This window comes from Mustela nivalis (assembly GCF_964662115.1).
Source record: "Mustela nivalis genome assembly, chromosome: 8".
NCBI classification, from domain to species: domain Eukaryota; kingdom Metazoa; phylum Chordata; class Mammalia; order Carnivora; family Mustelidae; genus Mustela; species Mustela nivalis.
The window spans coordinates 90,136,843-90,156,003 of NC_139027.1; the positions used below are offsets into that span (position 1 = coordinate 90,136,843).

The following is a 19,161-nucleotide window of genomic DNA, read 5'->3' on the forward strand; positions in this document are numbered from 1 at the left end:
CAAATAAATACATAAAATCTTTTCAAAAAATAAATTTAAAATAAATTTTTAAAAAATTAAGCAGTTGTTCTCAGCTGCAGGTGATTTGGCTCCCCAGGGGACATATGGCAATGCCTGGAGAAACGTTTGGTTGATGTAATTGGAGGAAAGGGCGCCACTGGGCATTTGGTGGGGAGAGGCCAAATGGAGGTGGCCAACATCTGGCCATGCACAAGACAGGCCTCAGCAAAACATCACCCAGTCCATGAGGTCGACAGGGGAGACCCGCATCTAATCTAGGACCTGGAAAACCTTCTCCTAGGTTTACATGATCAAGGGAAATGTATCTGTCCATCAAAACCACAAGAATGTCTAAAGCAGCTTATCCTCGGAAGCCCCAAACTGGATGCCATGTAAAAGACCATTAACAGGAGAACGGATAACCGACTACAGTACCTACGTGATGGAAGACAACAGACGATAACGAAATTTAAGATGCCATATACGCGACAACAAGAAGGAATCCACAGATGTCCTGAGGAACCGAACCACCAGAGCAAGGTAACAGGCAAACTTGATCGCTGGTGATGGAAGAGAAGCAGGGGGCAGGGAGTGACTGACTGGGAAGGAGCAGGAGGGAACCTCTGGTGTGCTCAGAATGTTCCTGATCCTCATCTGGGTAGTAGTTACACACAGCGTGCTGCATGCTAGGACTCATGTGCTGTGTGTGTGTATTACACCTCAGCAAGCTTTACCAAAGGCAACGGTCCTCTAAGAGCCCCGGCGGGCAGGAATCACACACTGGAGCACGTCCTCCGAGCATGACTTTCTAAGGATTTCGGTGCACAGCCGGCAGGAGCATTGTAGATATGTTTATGGAGACCTATTTCACCACAGACACCAAAAACCTTACAGTGGGTCCTTGATTCAATTTTACTTCAGTCATTTTCTGCTAAGGATTGTGCTACAGATGTGCACACAGACTTAGGTTTCAAGAATATTTATCACAGCAGAACAAATACAAGAGGGAGGCAGCAACAACACGGACCCAGAGGAAACTGTGTGATACCGCGGACTCATTAAAATCGACATTTAAAAATGTAAATGGAAAACGACTACAAGATATTAATTACAATTAAAGAGCAGGTCACCCAACAAGCTGACACCTAAGATATATGAAGAATATACTCAATATGATTAACTATGATTAGCTAAGGTCATGAGGGGTTATGGGATTTCTTAAAATTTTATCATTTTTCCCTAAAATGTACATATATTACTTATTAATAAGAAAAAATACACAATCACACTTCTTAAAAATAAAGGTGAGTTTTCAACTCTAAAACTGAGTACCAGGGGCGCCTGGGTGGTTCAGTGGGTTAAAGCCTCTGCCTTTGGCTCAGGTCATGATCTCAGGGTCCTGGGATCGAGCCCCGCATCGGGCTCTCTGCTCAGCAGGGAGTCTGCTTCCTCGTCCTTCTCTCTGCCTGCCTCTCTGCCTACTTGTGATCTCTGTCAAATAAAATAAATAAAATCTTTAAATAAATAAAATAAAACTGAGTACCAGACCCCACACAACTCCCAGATTCCCCATGGATTCAGAGCCCTGCTGCCTGCAGAAGCGCTCTATCGACGCTCATCACAGTGGCTGAGACAGATTCAATAAAGAGATAACATTGCAGATTTCCTGTCTCTTATCCGACTGTGCAGATTGGTTACACAAATCCAAATCCATACATGCATTAGATCTCACTGAACTGCGTACGCCCTGAGAAAAAGACCCTGTAAAGCAATTCCCTGTAAAAATACGAAAGTATTTCTGACAGCAAAAGTTTTCAGATGCTGTAAAGAAAAAAAAAAACTAAAAAGGCACGACCTTCCCTGATTAATCAAGTCTCCCTCGAGAGAAGGCTACCACTTCCCCAGGTAATCTCATCGCCTCAGACGAAACCATGTTTCTCTGTGAAGTGGAGGTGATCGCGGCTCTCTCGGAGTACTCGCAAAGGTTTGGCGTGATTATGAAACGGAACACTATGACCGGGGCCCGCTGGTTGTGGTCACTGTCATGCCCACAGCCTGAACACCACCTCCAGGAAGCTCCCTTCTCTGAATTCTGTGTGGTAGGGGCACGTGGCTGACTATTAGGGAGCACTGCATAAGGCATACCCTGTCGCTTGCCCAGACGCCCAGCTCCTCCCGGAGCCACCGAATGCCATACAGAGCTAAAGCTGGGAGCAGTGGCTCACCGTGGACACCAATGACGAGGGCCCAGGTACCTCAGCTCACAAACCCATTACAAGCATATACATTTAACTCTAGCTTTAAGATGTTTCTCCTCTTACTTCTCAGTCAAAAAAGACTTTAAGCCGAGTAAACCAACAACAAACCCTAAGATAAAACATTTAACTGTGTTAATTTCCTAAGGCCTACGGTCGTCTTCAGCTTCTCAAGGTCACACCTCCCTGCTGAATGATTACCGAGGGTTGCTGACATGGTACACAGAAAAAAAAAAAAAACAAAACTCTTAGGATGTCCAGCCTCTAAGAGAAAAAGCAAACAGCTCAGAATGCAGCCAGCCACGGCAAAGGAACCAACGACAAAGCCAAACACAGAGGGGCCCCTGAGCATCTGGGAATCTGCCTGTTCCTTTGCCTCCTCAGAGGAAACGAGTCACAAGACTGCTCAGAATGGGAAATGAGAAGGGCAGAAGCCCAGAAACCAGCGCGTCCTGAATTTCAAGCTGCTTCCAAGGAGTGAGCCCGCCTGCTGTGCTGCTGTGTCAGTTATTTACACAGTGGGCAGGTGAGGCTGACAGCTTGAAGGGGTTATTTTAGAGGGAGAGCTGTAAGTCTGATCAGGAGAAGGTTCTGGACCCTGGGGTCCCAGCACGCATCTCCAGCTTCCAAGCTGACCCTCCCTTCAGACAGGGTTTAAGAGGCAGCAGGGCAAGCATGGTCTTTGTATTTAAATCACCTCAAGGGGGCCCATATCTCCAGGCACAACCAGAAGCCAGGGAGGAGAGGGAAGGGGGAGAGGGAGAGGGTACCTCCACTCCTATCTGCTGGCTGCACTTCTGGAGCGCCTGATCCAGGAAGCTAAATGTGTGGACAGAACAGAAGGAAGAATCTGGGAAGACTGGAAGACTAGAAGAGCTGTTCGTGGACTAGTCTCAACCTGAACCACAGAAACACCTCTGCCTCCCTGCCCTCCTCCCCTCGGCTGGGCACCAGGTGCCTCCCTACTGCACTCCAGATGCAGATCCAAGCTCAGGGGTGCCCAGTGCCGATGCCTCTCTCCGGCGCAGGGACTCTAGGGCATCAGCGGGACTCCTAGACAGCACCTGTGATCTCTAATTTAAAACCAAAACCAAAATCCCCAACCAGCCCAATCCAGCACAAGCAATACATATTTATGTGTAAGACACCTATGCACACATACACATTCACTTATCTACACACACACACACACACACACACACACACGCTTTTGCAGCAGAAGGCAGGCATGAAACCTGTTCCCTAAGTCCTTTGCTTTCCTCATCTGCTTCTAGCAGCAACAGCCATTTCTGCTACAGATTTTCCTATTCGAGGGTTGATCACAGATCCAAATGCCACCATCCTGTTTGCCACCCTTTCCTACCCCACCGGCCCGCTGACGTCTGTCAGTGAACCAGGGAACAAAGATGGAAGACAGGCCCAAGCTGCCTTCCTAAAGTGGGGTTATATTTGACACTTTAATAAACCTCAGAGCCTGAGCCTCTCTGCTCTCAGACTGGCCAGGGTGCAGCTCTCACTCTTACCAAACCCGTCCATCTCTCCTCCCCCCACCGCGGGGCACAAGGGTTTTCTCTGCCCGGCATCTATTTCCAGGCCCCATAAATCATATCCCATTGTTCCAAGCCATCTGAACTCATGCTTAATAAACCATCCACCTCACCCTTCCGCCACCACCCCGAATTTCCCACAGGGAAAGACTGTTTCAAGAAGAAAAGGAAATTCTTCATTAGGGCTGGATTTTAAAAGCAAGCTTCCACAAAAAACCAGAAAACAAAATTGGGTATAAATACCATCCAATAACCACTAAATGTCTTTGGTTAAAGCACCTGCCTGCCTGTGATTCTCAGGTCCAGATGTGAGCTCAGTGCACATCCAAAGGAAGCAGAATTTGAACCTGATGCTAAATGACAAATGATCCTGAACTTCATGACCATTTAAGTGCCACAGTGGCTAGACTAAACTGCTCTGATGCAGAATTTCTCCCAAGTATAGGTTACTGAGAAACATAATATTGCTTGAAAATGTATTTAGGTGCGCTCATCCTTCTCAGACCAACACTCATGGGCTCTTAGTCATAACCAGGCTTAAGCTAACACGATTCCCCTATTTTCCCCAGAGAGGGAGGGAAACAAGAGGACATGTCTCTCATGTTCCAAGATCAAAAACTGGATCACAGCACTCACAGCATCAAGTCTGCCAAACCAGAGCTCTGGGTATGTACAATTCTTAAAGAGCTAATTGAATGGAAAACAGCCATCTGGGGCTGGAAACCCTTATGACATTCTGGGAAATGTATGGGCTTTAAAAGGATTATGCAGGGTGATGTGACTTTCAAAATTCCCAAACTCTGAACTGAAGCCTAAATGAGAATATGTTAAATTCACCCATTCCAAAACACAGCACAGTTGACTCGGACCCTAGAGCCCAGCTGTAGCTCAGGGTGTCCACACTGCAGCCTGTCTGTGGGAGGTCTGCAGACCACTCCCTGCTGAGAGAGTCCAGCCAACCCAATCAGCCTACCAGCAGGCTGTGGCACAAGGTCCAGATCCTAGCCCAGGCACCAGCCAGGGTTCCCTTTGGCCTGCCCTCTTATGGTTGAACAACAATCATGGAGAGCCACAGGGAGAGCGGCATTGGGTCCAGTATGGCCACTCCCTGGTCCTCCACAACACTGGTTGCACACTCTTCAACACAAGAAAATGGTGTGCAGAAACAAGGGCCTGCCACAGTAGGCTGTCGAGCAAGGAACAGAAAGCATCAGGGGACAGGTGGGACTGCTGGCTGGTCTCCACCTCTCCCAGAGGGCACAGGCCGCAGAGCTTCTGCAGGCTAAGCAGAGACGTGTCAGAATTACCTTCCCAAAAAGTAGGCAGTAAAGGAGGATTTCAAGCAGCCACAACCACCAGCAGGCCTGCGACCTCCAGATATCAGGGGCTTGACCATGACTGTGTCGGTAAGCAGAACACACAAGTGCCTTCTGGAGCGAGAGAAGACAGCTTAACGCTGATAACTGGTCCTCTCACTCTTCTCTGCTCTCAGCAAGTGATCCTGAAAGGGATGGACAAAGTTGGTCAGATTCACTGGAGAAAACACGAGCCAGTGAAGACGTCCCGGCTCGCACTAGGCCTCCCTCCAAAGGCTGGCTGCCCCACCCCTGGCACCTGGGTAACCCTGCTCTGGGGCCATCCACACAAAACGATTTACGTACCCCCCACCCGCAACAAACACACACAGACACAGACACACACAAGCTGCATCGGGCTTTAGGAACCTAACTCAAATGCACCCCTAACAACAACCCCACAGATGTGACTGGGTTGGACACTCCCAGCAAGGGAGGGAAGGCCCCCCCCCTTGGGTCCTTGCCAGCGGCAGGGTGCCACCTGGGCCTCCGCCTCATCCTCTCCATCCGCGGGGAAGTCGGAGCAGCCCCCACCAACCACCACCACGCAACCAGATTGATTCTCGCACTTCAAATCCCCGCTGCCAGGGCCCCATCTGTGTGCTGACCGAAAAGCCGCCCTCAAGCAGGCGGCCCGCGGAGCGTCTGGAGTTCTCCGAGCCCCGCGCTCACGCCTCCCCAGGCAGCCCCCGCACCCGCGGGCCGCGCCTTACCGCCAGTGTCCACGAAGCGCGGGGGCAGGCGGTCCCGCAGCGTGGCACTCCAACCCGCGCTGGCCTCGTCCTCGTCGGACTCCTGCCCTTCGGGGGCGGCGGGAGGCAGCGGGGGGCCGGGGCGCTCGTGTTCGGCGTCCGAGGAGGCGGCGGAGGAGGAGCGCGAGGCGGCGGACGTGCTGTAGAAGGCGCTCCCGCCGCTGTCCGGCCAGACTCGCCGAACACTTCGTCCCAGATGTGCAGGCTCTCGTGGCGCGCGAGGGCCGCCTCGAGCAGCGCCGGCGCCCTCCTCCGCGCGCTCCCGCCGACCTGGGCCATGGCCCCGGCCGCCGCCCGCGCGCCCGCCCCCCAGAGCGCCTCCCAGCCGCACGCGCCGGGCACCGGGCCCGCGCCGCGGCCCGCCGCCCCCCACCAGCGCAGCCCGCAGCACAGCGCCTGCCGCCCCACGCCCGGCCGGCCCGCCATCTTGGCCGCCTCGGGCCCAGCGCCCTCGGAAGCGCCCTCGGAGCTCGGGCGCCGCAGGCTGCAGGCCGCGGAGGACGCAGGGCGCGAGGGCGGGAGGCAGGGGCTGCGGCCGGACCCAGGTGCCGCCGCTACCGCCGCCGCTGCGTCTCCTCGGCGCCCGCTGCGTCCCCGCGCGCCCTCCCGCCGCACCCCGCGCTCCCTGGCCAACCTTCCCGCGCGAGCCGCCAGAGACGGACCCGCCTCCTCGCACCTGAGGCCCGCCCGCCGGCCAATGGGGAGCAGTCCGGGGCGGGGCCCGCGCGGGGCACGCCCCACACCCCTCGGCGGAGCGGGGCGAGGAGAGCAGCTGCGGCGGCGGTGGCGGCAGGGGGGAGGGCGGCCGGTGGCTTCCTTGCCTGCGGGACGTGTGGCCCGGGACAGCCACCCGCAGGCCCCGCGCGGCCCCGCAGGGGGAAGGGAGGAACCCAGTGGGTGTCGGGGGTTGGGGGGGACGCAGCCGGTCTTCCCGCCGCCCCAGCCGGCTCACGGAGCGTGAAGCCCGCGCTCTCGGTCCCCTTCCGCAGTCGGCGCCGGCGGTGGCGGGGAGCTGTCCGCCCCGGTGGTTCTGAACCAGGCGCTGCGGAAATTCCAGGTAGGCGCCGGGCCTGAGGGTCACGATTCCCGTGGCTGCTGTGGCTGCTGCTGCTTCGGTGCTCCACAGCCGGCTGTACTTTGAACTCTTGCAAGCACAAGGGCTATCTGGCTTCCGGGAGCCTTGCTCTAATAAGGAGCCCTCCTCGCTGGTTCATTCCTGGGGTCAGGTGGTGACTCAGTCTCGCTTCAATACCCCTGTAATTTCAGGGGGTCAACATCCGATCTTAGTCATTCCTTCCGTCTTTGACCTTTGACATCTTTAAAATCAAAATATTCATTACCTTCCAAATATTAATTACTCTAACACCACCACTGCAACATCTTCACCCATACATTTGACACACTTGTCTGTTAAAGTACGGCACAATCACCCAGGCTTCAGTGTTCTGATAAACAATAGATCAGAAAGGTTTCATCCATCCCTCTGCCTTGGCCAGGAGTGCGTGGCACTCATTCCATTGATGACGATACACGTGATCAGGCGTTTCTTGCTCCTCTCTCCCTCCCAACAATAATGCAATAAGTCACAATGATGGTAATTGGGCCATAAAGTCACTTGCACTCTGAAATAAAATAAATCCACAGAGATGTGAAGGGCTTGCAAATCCTACTGGGTATTAACTAAATAAGGATTACACGAAAGGGAAAGGCATATTGCTATTTCATGCATAAAGGATGCAGATGCATAAAGGGTGAAGATGTTGGTACCACCAGCTAAGGTCGTTCTAACAGCAGGTGAGCAGCTTCTGCTCTCGCCCTCCCCTCGCAAGCCCCTGTTTCCTCCTCCCAAACCAGAGTCTCTGTACCAGCATGAATTCCTGATCATCACTGAAAGATGATATATAAAAAGGAAAGGATTCACATGACATTGATTTGTATATGAATTGGCTGATATACGTGAAATTGTTTGCAAAGCATTTCAACTCCGTTGGAAGAATTGTGTCACAGAAAAGAACTGGTTTCCAGCACTTCTCTATACTGTGTTAACCAGGGAAAGATTCTGAAGAGAGTTCATACAGGTAATCAGACTTAAAAAGGTCATTGACACAGAGATTAAAGACGAAAAGTAAGATTGCGTAGCTCAAGTTCAAATTCTGCAATTAGGAATTCTGTAATACTCCTGTAAAATTTAAGGACATATATTTTAAAAAATAATTGAAAGGGATCAAAACACTGAAATACATAGGAAGAACTCCTTCTCTTCTCCAGGCAGCCAATGAAAAGTCAGCAGCTAAAGTAAGTATTTTAAAAACAGTGGCTTGCTTTGCTACCCAGAGGAAGCAGGAAGTAGAGTAGTAACAGTTACAAGGATGGAATCAGTCTTCCATTGTGCCAAATCTGCATTTGTATGGTGCTAATCCCAAAGAAACCTTAGAGTCTTTGTGCTTATGAGCTCTCAAGTGCTTGTAGCTCACAGAGCATGCAACACTGGGAGAGGATTATATGGTCACAAAAGAAACAGACTGGGAAATCAAATTGTTATCCAAACCCTGGCCCAACAAAAATGAGATGGCTATGTCCATTTAGAATCAAGGGTTTAGCAACCAAGTGCTACTTTGTTTAAACAAATGTTTCCGACCAAGAACAGTAAAAATACTTCAGCCTTTAAAAACAGGTGGCTGATTCTCCTTGTGAAAGGAGGGGAGGAAAGGGAAGAAAACAACTGGAAAACAAAAACCAAAAAACTTTCCCATCTGCTTGGCAACCTCCTACTCGATGCTATGATTATGGTTCTACATCATTAAGTTTTACAAGTAATGTTTTCTGGGAGGATAATTATAGAACCAGCATTATACTGAGATCTTTTAACTTTGAGTCATTTAAACACATCTTCCAAATAATACAACTTTGTAATATAATTAATTTTAAGATTAATTATAATTAATATTGAGCTTTTGGTTCATAGTCTGCACAAAAGGCTCCAGGGTAGTAAGAACAACCCATTTCTGTAGTAGATTCCTTAGGCTTTGTTAAGCCAGAGAGGTTCATGCTCTTGTGAAACTGGGGATAATAGCCATATTTCATTGAGTCTTCGCCTCCTTTCCTGGTATAGTTTAATAAGAAACAAAAAATGCTACCATTCAAACTATGATACAATGTTTTCTTTTCATTAATATTTTAATTTAAATGTATTCAAAAAGCTCTTTGGTAAGTATTTAGACAGATTTTTATTACATATGGCCTTAATGCATACATAAAATAAAAGTTAAAATTTTTGGTTAACGTTTTTCCAAACCTCACATTAAGAATCTCACTACTTTTATTTACTTTCTAACTGAGAGATTTCAGTGCCCAGATTTTTCTCACAATATGTTCCTCTGAGCCACCCAGAGCTTTTGTCATGCTGCACTTAAAAAATTATTATTAGACATATACCTGACATTCAATGTTAAATTAGTTTCAGTTGTACAACATAGTAATTTGACAGTTCTATACATTACTCAGTGATCACCACAGTAAGTATATCATCACGTCACCATATAAACTTATTATAATATCATTGGCTGTATTCCCAATGCTGTACTTTTCATCTCCAGATGAGAACAAGAAATTATTTTATTTATTTTATAACAGGAAATTTGTACCTCTTAATCCCCTTCACCTATTTCACCCATCCCCCATCCACCTTCCCTCCCATAACCACCAGTTTGTTCTTTGTATTTAAGAGTCTATTTTTGTTTTGTTTTGTTTTGTTTTTTTTGTCTGTTCACTTGTTTCTTTTTTTATATTCCATATAGACGTGAAATTACAGGGGCCCCTGGGTGGCTTAGTGGGTTAAAGCCTCTGCCTTTGGCTCAGGTCCTGATACCATGTTCCTGGAATCGAGCCCCGAGTTGGGCTCTCTGCTCGGTGGGGACCCTGCTTCACCTGCCTCGCTGCCTGTCTCTCTGCCTACTTGTGATCTCTCTCTCTTTCAAATAAATAAATAAAATCTTAAAAAGAAAAAAAAGGAAGTGAAATCATATGGTATTTGCCTTTCTCGGTCTGACTTATTTCTCTTAAACTAATACCTTCTAGATCCAGCCATATTGTCACAAATAGCAAGATCTCATTCTTTTTTATAGCTGGATAATATTCCATTATATATCTATATACACCATATCTTTACCCATTCATCTACTGATAAACACCTGAACTGCTTCCATATACTGGCTATTATAAATAGTGCTGCAGAAAACCTAGGAGGGCATATATCTTTTTGAATCAAGTGTTTTTATTTCCTTTGGGTAAATATCAAGTACTAGAATTACTAAAGCATATGGTAAATCTATTTTTAATTTTTTGAGGAACCTCCATACTGTTTCCCACAGTTGTTGCACCAATTTACAATCCCACTAAAAATGTACAGAGGTTCCTTTTTCTCCACATCCTGGCCAACACTTGTTCTTTCTTGTCTTTTTAATACTAGCCATTCTGACAAGTATAAGGTGATAGATCTCCCTGTGGGTTTGATTTTATTTTCCTGATGATGAGTGATATTGAGCATCTTTTCACATGTCTATTGGGTGTCTGTATGTATTTTTTGGAAAAATGTCTATTAAGTCCTCTGCCCATTTTTCAATTGGATTATATGTTGGGGTTTGGGTTTTTTTGGGGTTTGGTGTGTGTGTGTGTGTGTGTGTGTTCTTTACATATTTTGGTTATTAATTCTTTATTTTATTTATCATTCACCACTGTCTTCTCCCATTCTGTAGGTTCCCTTTTGGTTTTGTTGCGGGTTTCCCTTACTGTGCAAAAGCTTTTTATTTTGTTGTAGTCTTAATAATTTATTTTTGTTCTTGTTTCCCTTGCCTAAGCAGACATACCCACAAATAATGTTGCTAAAACCAATCTCCAAGTGATTACTGCTTATTGTCTTTTAGGAGTTTTATGGTTTCAGGGCTCTCATTTATTCATTTAATTTTTTTTTTTAAGTAAGCTTTACACTGAATGTGGGACCTAAACTCACAGCCTCAAGAATAAGAGTCACATGCTGTAAAGGCTGAGCAAGACAGGAACACCTCACACTTCACATTTAGATCTTTGATCCATTTTGAGTTTCTTTACGTGTATGGTAAAAGAATGTGGTCTAGTTTCATTCATTTGCAAATGGCTCTCCAGTTTTCCCAACACTGTTTTTGAGGAGACTTTCTTCTGTTACATATACTTGCCTCCCTTGTCAAAGATTAATTGACCATATAATTGTGGATTTATTTCTGGGCTCTCTATCCTGTTTCCGTTGATTTATGCGTATATTTTCTCCCAGTACCCTACTGTTTTGATTACTATAACTTTGTAGTATATCTTTAAATCCAAGAAACTGATACCTCCAGCTTTGTTCTCCTTTCTCAAGATTGTTTTGCATGCTACACTTCTTATAAAAGTATTCTGAGGTCATCCAAATTGCCACCCCTCCATTCTGCTTGGTTTGATGCTGGTAGGGTTTCTCTTTTTCTTTTTTCTTTTTTTTTTTTCCTTATCTGAGATTTTCATATAATAACCAGTTTATTTTCTTTCTTTAAATGGTCCTCAAAAGGCCTGTGGCTTGGCATGCCAAGGGATGTAGATGATCAGTTGTGCCCTAGGAGCAGTAACCACATGGCACAGGGTCAAGCTGTGGTAACTTTATAGGGACTTCCACCTGCTCAGCCCCAACTATAAGACAATTCCTGACATTGGAGATGTGAAAGAAAATGGGAGGGGAGGGGCATCTTAAAATCCATAAAATATGGCATATTGTCTCCTGTTTGTACTTATACAATTTCTGATTTTGCAAATGGCCAAGCTGCCGCAGGGAACAAAAATGAGGTCCTAAGGTGGCAGAGACTGACCTGGCCAGCCCTGTACTGCACAGGCTATGTGTTACTGGATCAGTATGAATGGAGAAAGCAGGGGTGAGTCAGGGAAGCTGCTGCTTCTCCCTACATTGCCTTCATCACCCACAGGGAGGGGGCCCAAAGCCAAGGAGGACCTCCTGGAACTGAGACAGGGGAGGGGAAAAGAAAGCTGAACGATGCCACAGCTGCTGAACCATGACCAATATATGGGGGAGAAGGCTGGAGGCAAATGTGCATGGTATACCGTGACATTTGGAGTCCTAGGTGACATAGAAGCTTAAGGATCCAACCTTGCTCAAACTGATTTTACATGATGATTTTATCTACTAATCAACCCAGAGATGCAGAGAATGAAATAGGGCAATACTATAGAAAATGCTTGAGAGAAATCTCTCTTATGATTGAGATAACCTGATATTTCCATTGATTCATTCATTCATTCATTCTTTCGTTCAACAATTATGTACTGAGTATTATGTATCAAATCCTCTTCTGAACACAGAATAAATAAGGAAAAAAACCCACAAATACCATTTTTATAGCACAGCATTCAAATAGAAGAGAGAGAACAGACAGTAAATAAATAAATATATAATATGTCAGCTGTTGATAAGAAGTCAAAAGTAGAGAGGGACAGAAACTATGTTGATTGTGATGGTGCTGGTGCTGTCTGTGTGTGCAGTTAGGGGAGATTACTCTGATAAGAAGACATTGGCAGATCCTTGAGTGGATTCAGAGAACAAGACGGGTACATTTAAGAAGAGGAAACAAGTGCAACGCCCCAAGAAAGGCACGCACTTGCTGTACTCTGTTAAACACTAAGGAGGCTGGTGAGCGGAGGCAGAGACAGCTGAGTGAAGAGGTAGGAGATGAATTGAGAAGGAAGTTGAGTGTTAAATTTTGTAAGACTGAATTTTGTATTGAGTGAAGTGGGGAGCCATTGGAGATTTTAGAGCAGAGAAATAACAAGGTCTGACTTTTGTCTTAAATGGATTGCTTTAACTGCTGAGTGGAAAATAAACTAGAACAGAGCAAAGATGGAATCCAGAAGACCAGATAGGAGACTATTACAATAACTCATAGAAGACGGTGTTTTGGACCACAGTGGGAGTAACTGAAATGTGGAGAACTGGTCAGATTTAGAATATATTTTGAAGCTAGAATCCACAGTTTCTACCAAAGAATTAAACGTGGGCAGTGAAAGAAAGAGATGAATCAAGAATGACTCTACAGTTTCCTGTTTGAGCTATTGCAAGACCAGCAGAGCTCGAGAAGAATAAGAGCTTGGTTTTGAACATGTTGGGTTTAACTCATCTAGGTAGATCTGGAAAGCAGGCAGTGGAAGAAAGCTCAAAATCCAGGTCTAGACTGGAGGTGGAGATGTGGAGTCATCAGGAGATAGATGGTAGAAGAGGGACAGTCACCAAGGACTCAGTGTAGACAGAGGAGAAGTCTGAGGTTGGGTCCTGGAGCACATTCATACTCAGAGATCAGGGAAATGAGAAGAAACCCCAAGTGGAGGGGCTTGTCCTCACTCAGAAGGGATTGGAGTAAGGGTTCCACCCAGGTAAACTTAGTGGGATTCTGTGGGTCTTCTTTCCTTACCGATTTTTCTTTTCAAGATTTATTTGAGAGAGAGAGAGAGAGAGCAGGAGCACACACATGCAGGGGGAAGAGACAGAAGGAGAGGGAGAGAATCTCAATCAGATTCCCCGCTGAGCATGGAGCCTGACGTGGGGCTCGACTCCATAACCCTGAGCTCATGACCTGAGCCAAGATTCACACGCTTAACCACTTAGCCACCTAGACACCCACCCAGTTTGTTTTTCATTCTTTTTTTAAAATATTTTATTCATTTATTTATTTATTTGACACAGAGAGAAAGAGAGAGAGAGAGATCACAAGTAGGCAGAGAGGCAGGCAGAGGGAGAGGGAGAAGCAGGTTTCCTGCTGAGCAGAGAGCCTGATGCGAGAGCCCGAGACCCTGAGACCATGATCTGAGCTGAAGCCACCCAGGTGCCCTCAATTTACTTTTCTCAGTGAAGTCATCAGAATGGTCGGTCATCAGCTGTATCTGATGGAAGGTGTTCAATTCTCACTCTGAACAAAATGGCTGTACATTAGAATCACTGGGAGAATTTTAAAAGCACACTTATATCCAGACCCTAATTGGATATTAATCTAATTGGTTCTACACCAATTAGATCAGGTCCTTTGGAGGTGGGCACCCCTGTGTTTTAAAGTCTTCCAGGTGATTCAAAAGTGTGGCCAGTGTTGAGAAGCCCTGGCTTAAGGTTGGAGGAAAGAAGATGTGAAATAGTCAAAATATTTCACGAGAAGAATGGAGATTCTGTCGGTCAGAGAAACATACTTGGATTTGTGGCTGAGAATTTAATGTGAAAGGAGCGCCTGGTAGGCTCAGTGGGTTAAGCCGCTGCCTTCGGCTCAGGTCATGATCTCAGGGTCCTGGGATCGAGTCCCACATTGGGCTCTCTGCTCAGCAGGGGGCCTGCTTCCCTTCCTCTTTCTGTGATCTCTTCCCTTCCTCTCTCCTACTGTGATCTCTCTCTGTCAAATAAATAAATAAAATCTTTTAAAAAAAAGAATTTAATGTGAAAGCTTCCAGCATTGTTGCTTTTCTCACCAACCACCTTCAGCTGCCAGGGGCAGACATAGGGTGGACAGAAGGTTGGGTTTTTACCAGGGTGGGGTTTTATCAGGTATGTATGATGTATGATGGAGGTGAGAGTATGGGACAGGGATTATAGTTATGGGAGCGGACTCTGTGCCAGCTGCGGAGGCCTGTGAGAATTTGGGGTAAGGATCAAGAACCACAGAAAATGAAATAGGGGGACGCCTGGGTGGCTCAGTTGGTTAAGCAGCTGCCTTCAGCTCAGGCCATGATCCCAGCGTCCTGGGATCAAGTCCCACATCAGGCTCCTTTCTCGGCAGGGAGCCTGCTTCTCCCTCAGTCTCTGCCTGCCACTCTGTCTGCCTGTGCTCGCTCTTGCTCCCTCTCTCTGACAAATAAATAAAATCTTTTAAAAAAAAAAAAGATTCTCTTCAAAAAAAGAAAATGAAATAGGTAAATGGATTCTTCTGAGTGACTTAGATAATTAATACTTCTTGAAATAATTTAGTGCAGCCAGACCCCTGCAAAGCAGCACAAACAACTCTGATGAGAGCTTCAATCTACCACTTCTTCCCAGGGCTTCAATCAATTGCTTTCAACAAGTGAACATTGAGATATTTAGAGCAAAGGAAAAAAAATAAATATTGGAAGTTCGCATTTTTTTAAGATTTTATTTATTTATTTGACAGAGACACAATGAGATAGGGAATACAAGCAGTGGGAGAGGGAGAAGCAGGTTTTTCCGCTGAGAAGGGAGCCCGATGCGGGGCTGGATTCTCAGGCCCCTGGGATCATGACCTGAGCCAAAGAGCAGACGCTTAACAATTGAGCTACCCAGGCTCCCCTGGAAGTTAGCTTTTTACATTCTTGGAAAATGGGATTTTGTACATTTATGTCCTTTTTCTGTCCCCTCGTGGATATTTTCCCTCTTGAAACACACCCAACCCCTGCTCCACAGTTGTCCAGTTAAAGAAAGGGATCTGAGTGCCATCCCCAAAGTTCACTTGCGTTTAAAGGAGAAACAATCCTGGGAAGCTGTTTTACACCAAAGAGTAGATTGCTCAGTTGTAGAAACTCAGGTATTATAAGAAAACGGGAGAGATATTCGTTACTAGAAGGGGGACTTGCTCAGCGTTTCTAAATTCACACTGGTAGATTGTTGAACTGTTGTAGGCTGAGTGTTAAAATCACATCTTTCCCTCCGTTTTCTTGCAGAGACAATGATGGTTCTTCCAAGATTGTCTGTGAAAGGCTAGGCACCTGCAAAACCACACATTTGACCTGAGCCATCACCCAAGTAGAATGTAATCCGCTCTCAGATCATAGGAGAAAAAAGAGAGAGAGAGAATCCCAAGAAGAAACACTCACGTCAGGATTTTCATCAAATTTAGTGCACGTCTCACCATTTATCTTCATTTGCGGTAATTTTTTAAATAAACACTAATGTCGAATTGCCCTGCGTTACAACGAGCAACTCAATTATCAGAAAATCACGAGTCTCCAACGTTTGTTCTAATTACTAAAGCAGAAGAGTGGACAGAGTTTAGAAAATTTTCAACAAGGCTTAAACAAGAGAGATTTTCCACTTTTTTCTAATCAGGTCAACATAGATACCACTTTCCCTACAACCTTGTAGGCAGTTGGTATTTTTCAGAGATATCATTTGGTTCTTTATAGAAGGCTTAAAGTTGGAGGTCCATAAAAACGATAATCAACTTTTATGTGTGCCTTCTATAGGCCAGGAACTGTGCTAAATGAACAGTATCTAATTTAATCCTCCTAACAAGCCCTGTGAAGTCAATACTACTGACTATTCTCACTCCAAGGGGGGGCAAAGCAGATGCTTCGAGAGTTGAACTCAGTTTTCCAAGTTCATACAGCTCGTATATGATGGAATCAGGACTTGAGCTCAGTCTAATGCCAAGTTGGACCCTCAGTGGCAGCTACTGTAGTTTTTTTGACCGTCACCTGCTTCCCTCCCCCACCCCCGCCCCCATCTGATTCCCATTTAGGGATAATCAGCCATACCTAAATGACAGTGGCCAGGCAGGAAGGGTGGCTACTGGGTTTAATTATTTGTATCCAGGGGGAAGAGCCGCCTCGCCCCATACGTTCTGCTTCAGTTCTTGCCCTGCCAGGGGAGTAGCCATCCTTCAAACCATCAGTGTTAATTGCTGGTGAGGGATGAATTAGGCGGCAGGGGTCACACACAGTTTACTAGTCATGCATATTTCTTTCAGAATACCTAAGTACCATTCCCTTGGAGATGAGAAGAAATGATGGGAGGGATGTTAAAAGGGACTCCCAGAAATATTTCTGGACCAGTCATGATCACTAGCCCTTATGATACTCTTGGAGTCATTTTACTGGTTCTTGAAATGAGTGCACTTGCCCTAGGATGGCTTGGCCCCTCCCAGTAATCAGAAGCTCCCAGGATGGGTCAAAGATTACTTTATTTGCTATAATTCTGCAAGTTGAATGTATCTCTCAGCCATTTCCTGTGAATGCTATTATGGGGCAGGCACAGGGGGATGACTATGGGACAGAAACATATCAGGTGAGAGGGATCCTATGCTTTTGTATGAAGGAGAAGCCCATTCTCCTTGGTGATGGGAGTTTTCCTTCTGCTCTGACTCCTGCCCAGCCGGGATCAGTGGGGAGCCTCCTCCTTTGGGCGACAGGTCTCTTTCTTTCTAAATCTTCTTTTTTTGGGCCAAAAAGCAAGACTACCCTTCTTTTCATCTTTCAGCTTTTTCATCCTGGCCAACGACACTCAAACACCCACGCCCCCAATTTGGGCTGCTAGACTATACCAAGAGGCCACATACTGGATATATTACCTCAGGCCCAGTGTTTGGACTTCACTGAACCTTAATTGTAACATCTGAGAAGGGTTGGGGAGGCGGATGTTGTGAGGATTCATTAAGACAATGTTAAATTTTTATCACGGAGTCAAGGAAGATCTCTTGTTAGGAATGTGTTCAATCTTACCAGAATAGAGGGCAAAATAACATTTTACATATATTTTTTAATAAAGTATTTCTTTTTAAAAAATTGTTTATTTGACAGAGAGACAGAGCAGGAATACAAGCAGGGGAGTGGGAGAGGGAGAAGTCTTCCTGCTGAGCAGGGAGCCCAATGTGGGCCTCCATCCCAAGACCCTAAGTTCATGATCTGAGTAGAAAAACGATGCTTTAAGGACTGAGTCACCCAGGTTCCCTGCAAAACAGCATTTTTTTTTTAAAGATTTTATTTATTAATTTGACCGACAGAGATCACAAGTAGGCAGAGAAGCAAGCAGAGAGAGAGGGAGAAGCAGGCTCCCCGCTGAGCAGAGAGCCCGATGAGGGGCTCCATCCCAGGACCCTGGGATCATGACCTGAGCTGAAGGCAGAGGCTTTAACCCACCGAGCCACCAGGCACCCCGGAAAACAGCCTTTTAAACAATATTTTTATTTTTATTTTATACATATATATGTAAACAGAGAATTGAATGTATACATATAAATATAACTTGTAAACACATTTGATATATATTTATGTTTATCCTAGGACGCAACACTGCCCTCGTGAGCAGCGCAAGAGGGTGGGTTTTACAAAGAATCACCAAACAGCTTGACCAAACTGAATGGCCTGCCTTGTGTTGCTGCTTAAGAGAAAGCCTTGAGTTGGGAAAGGTTTGACAAATACTGAGAAAAACCAGTCAATTAATATGTTAAAAACACTACCCAACCACAGTATGAACCATTTAGACATATGGCTTTCATTTTGACTTTAGTCTCCAAAGCCTAGGGGTCCCTGGGGAAAGGGGGCAGAGGGAGAGAAAGGACCAGCTTCTCTGTGGGCCAGGTTTCTGGGGTTGCTCCCAGCCCTGCCCCCAGAGGGAATGCCCCCACCCAGGGCTTTGCTCCCAGAAGGGCCCCTCCCCCAGAAAGCCCCTTCCCAAATGGCCCTGACCTTTGGCCACACCCTCAGAGGTCCCATTATCCACCCCCAACCCCATCACACCCCCCTACCCTGCCAAGCACCGCCCTCAGAAGGGTTCTAAGGTGAAGTCAGTGTGCTTATCTCTCAATGTCTAGGAATTACTCAGTTTTATTTTTGACTTTGTGTTTTTTGAGCGAAGTGGGTGGTGTAAGGACCTACTTTATATTTTTATATTTTAGCCAGAGGCTTCCATTGAGGTTACACAATAACCTTGTTGTTTAACCCTTAAGCTGTCCCTGCTCCCCTTCTCCCAGGGGACTTACTTAAAAACAAGTCCTGGAAATCAACCTCAGGTAACAAAGCCCAAATACAAGGGTGGGTCAGGCCAGGTAAGACATCTGATCAGTGGAGGGCTGCATACTGTCTCCCTAGCTACCAAGGAGTATGGGTCCCGCCCTTTGTGAGTCTTTTGGGCGAAAATCCTAACCAAGGTGATAGGCTAGGTCAAATATTTACTAAAAGGTAAGTTGTAATTCAATTGGTCACCTAGCATCACTGTGCAGCTTTCTCTGTGTGTTACAATTTCATTGGCCACCTGTGCATGACCAGGCCCAACCGCATGGCCTATGTCCTTAAAAGCTAGTCTGTAAAGGAGAGAGGGGTTGACTTCTCTGTAAGAAAAGCGGCCCTGGCTGGTCAGTTTGATTCTTGATGCTTGGTGCAAAATAAAGCTTTGTTTGACCTTCGCTTTGTATCAGTCTCGCTCTTTTAATCATGGACCCATTATTGGGGCATAACAGGTGGGATAGTGGAGCAC

At 46.3% G+C, this 19,161-nt stretch overlaps 1 protein-coding gene and 1 long non-coding RNA gene across 2 annotated transcripts in view; both read right to left on the minus strand.

Annotated features, from left to right (window-relative positions):
• The window catches only part of LOC309871355, a 30,009-nt gene extending 24,823 nt beyond the window's left edge, over window positions 1–5,186 (minus strand). Inside the window, exon 1 of the long non-coding RNA XR_014315231.1 lies at window positions 5,110–5,186. This is a non-coding gene — a long non-coding RNA (uncharacterized lncRNA). The remainder of the gene's footprint in view (window positions 1–5,109) is intronic.
• Window positions 5,187–5,220: 34 nt separating this feature from the next.
• On the minus strand, window positions 5,221–6,242 carry LOC309871352 (uncharacterized protein). Its single transcript, XM_082744320.1, has 2 exons — window positions 5,871–6,242; window positions 5,221–5,303 (listed from the first exon to the last, which is right to left on the minus strand). Exons 1-2 carry the CDS (start codon window positions 6,186–6,188, stop codon window positions 5,253–5,255), a joined length of 369 nt encoding a protein of 122 aa, XP_082600446.1. The 5' UTR covers window positions 6,189–6,242; the 3' UTR covers window positions 5,221–5,252.
• Window positions 6,243–19,161: the final 12,919 nt, after the last annotated feature.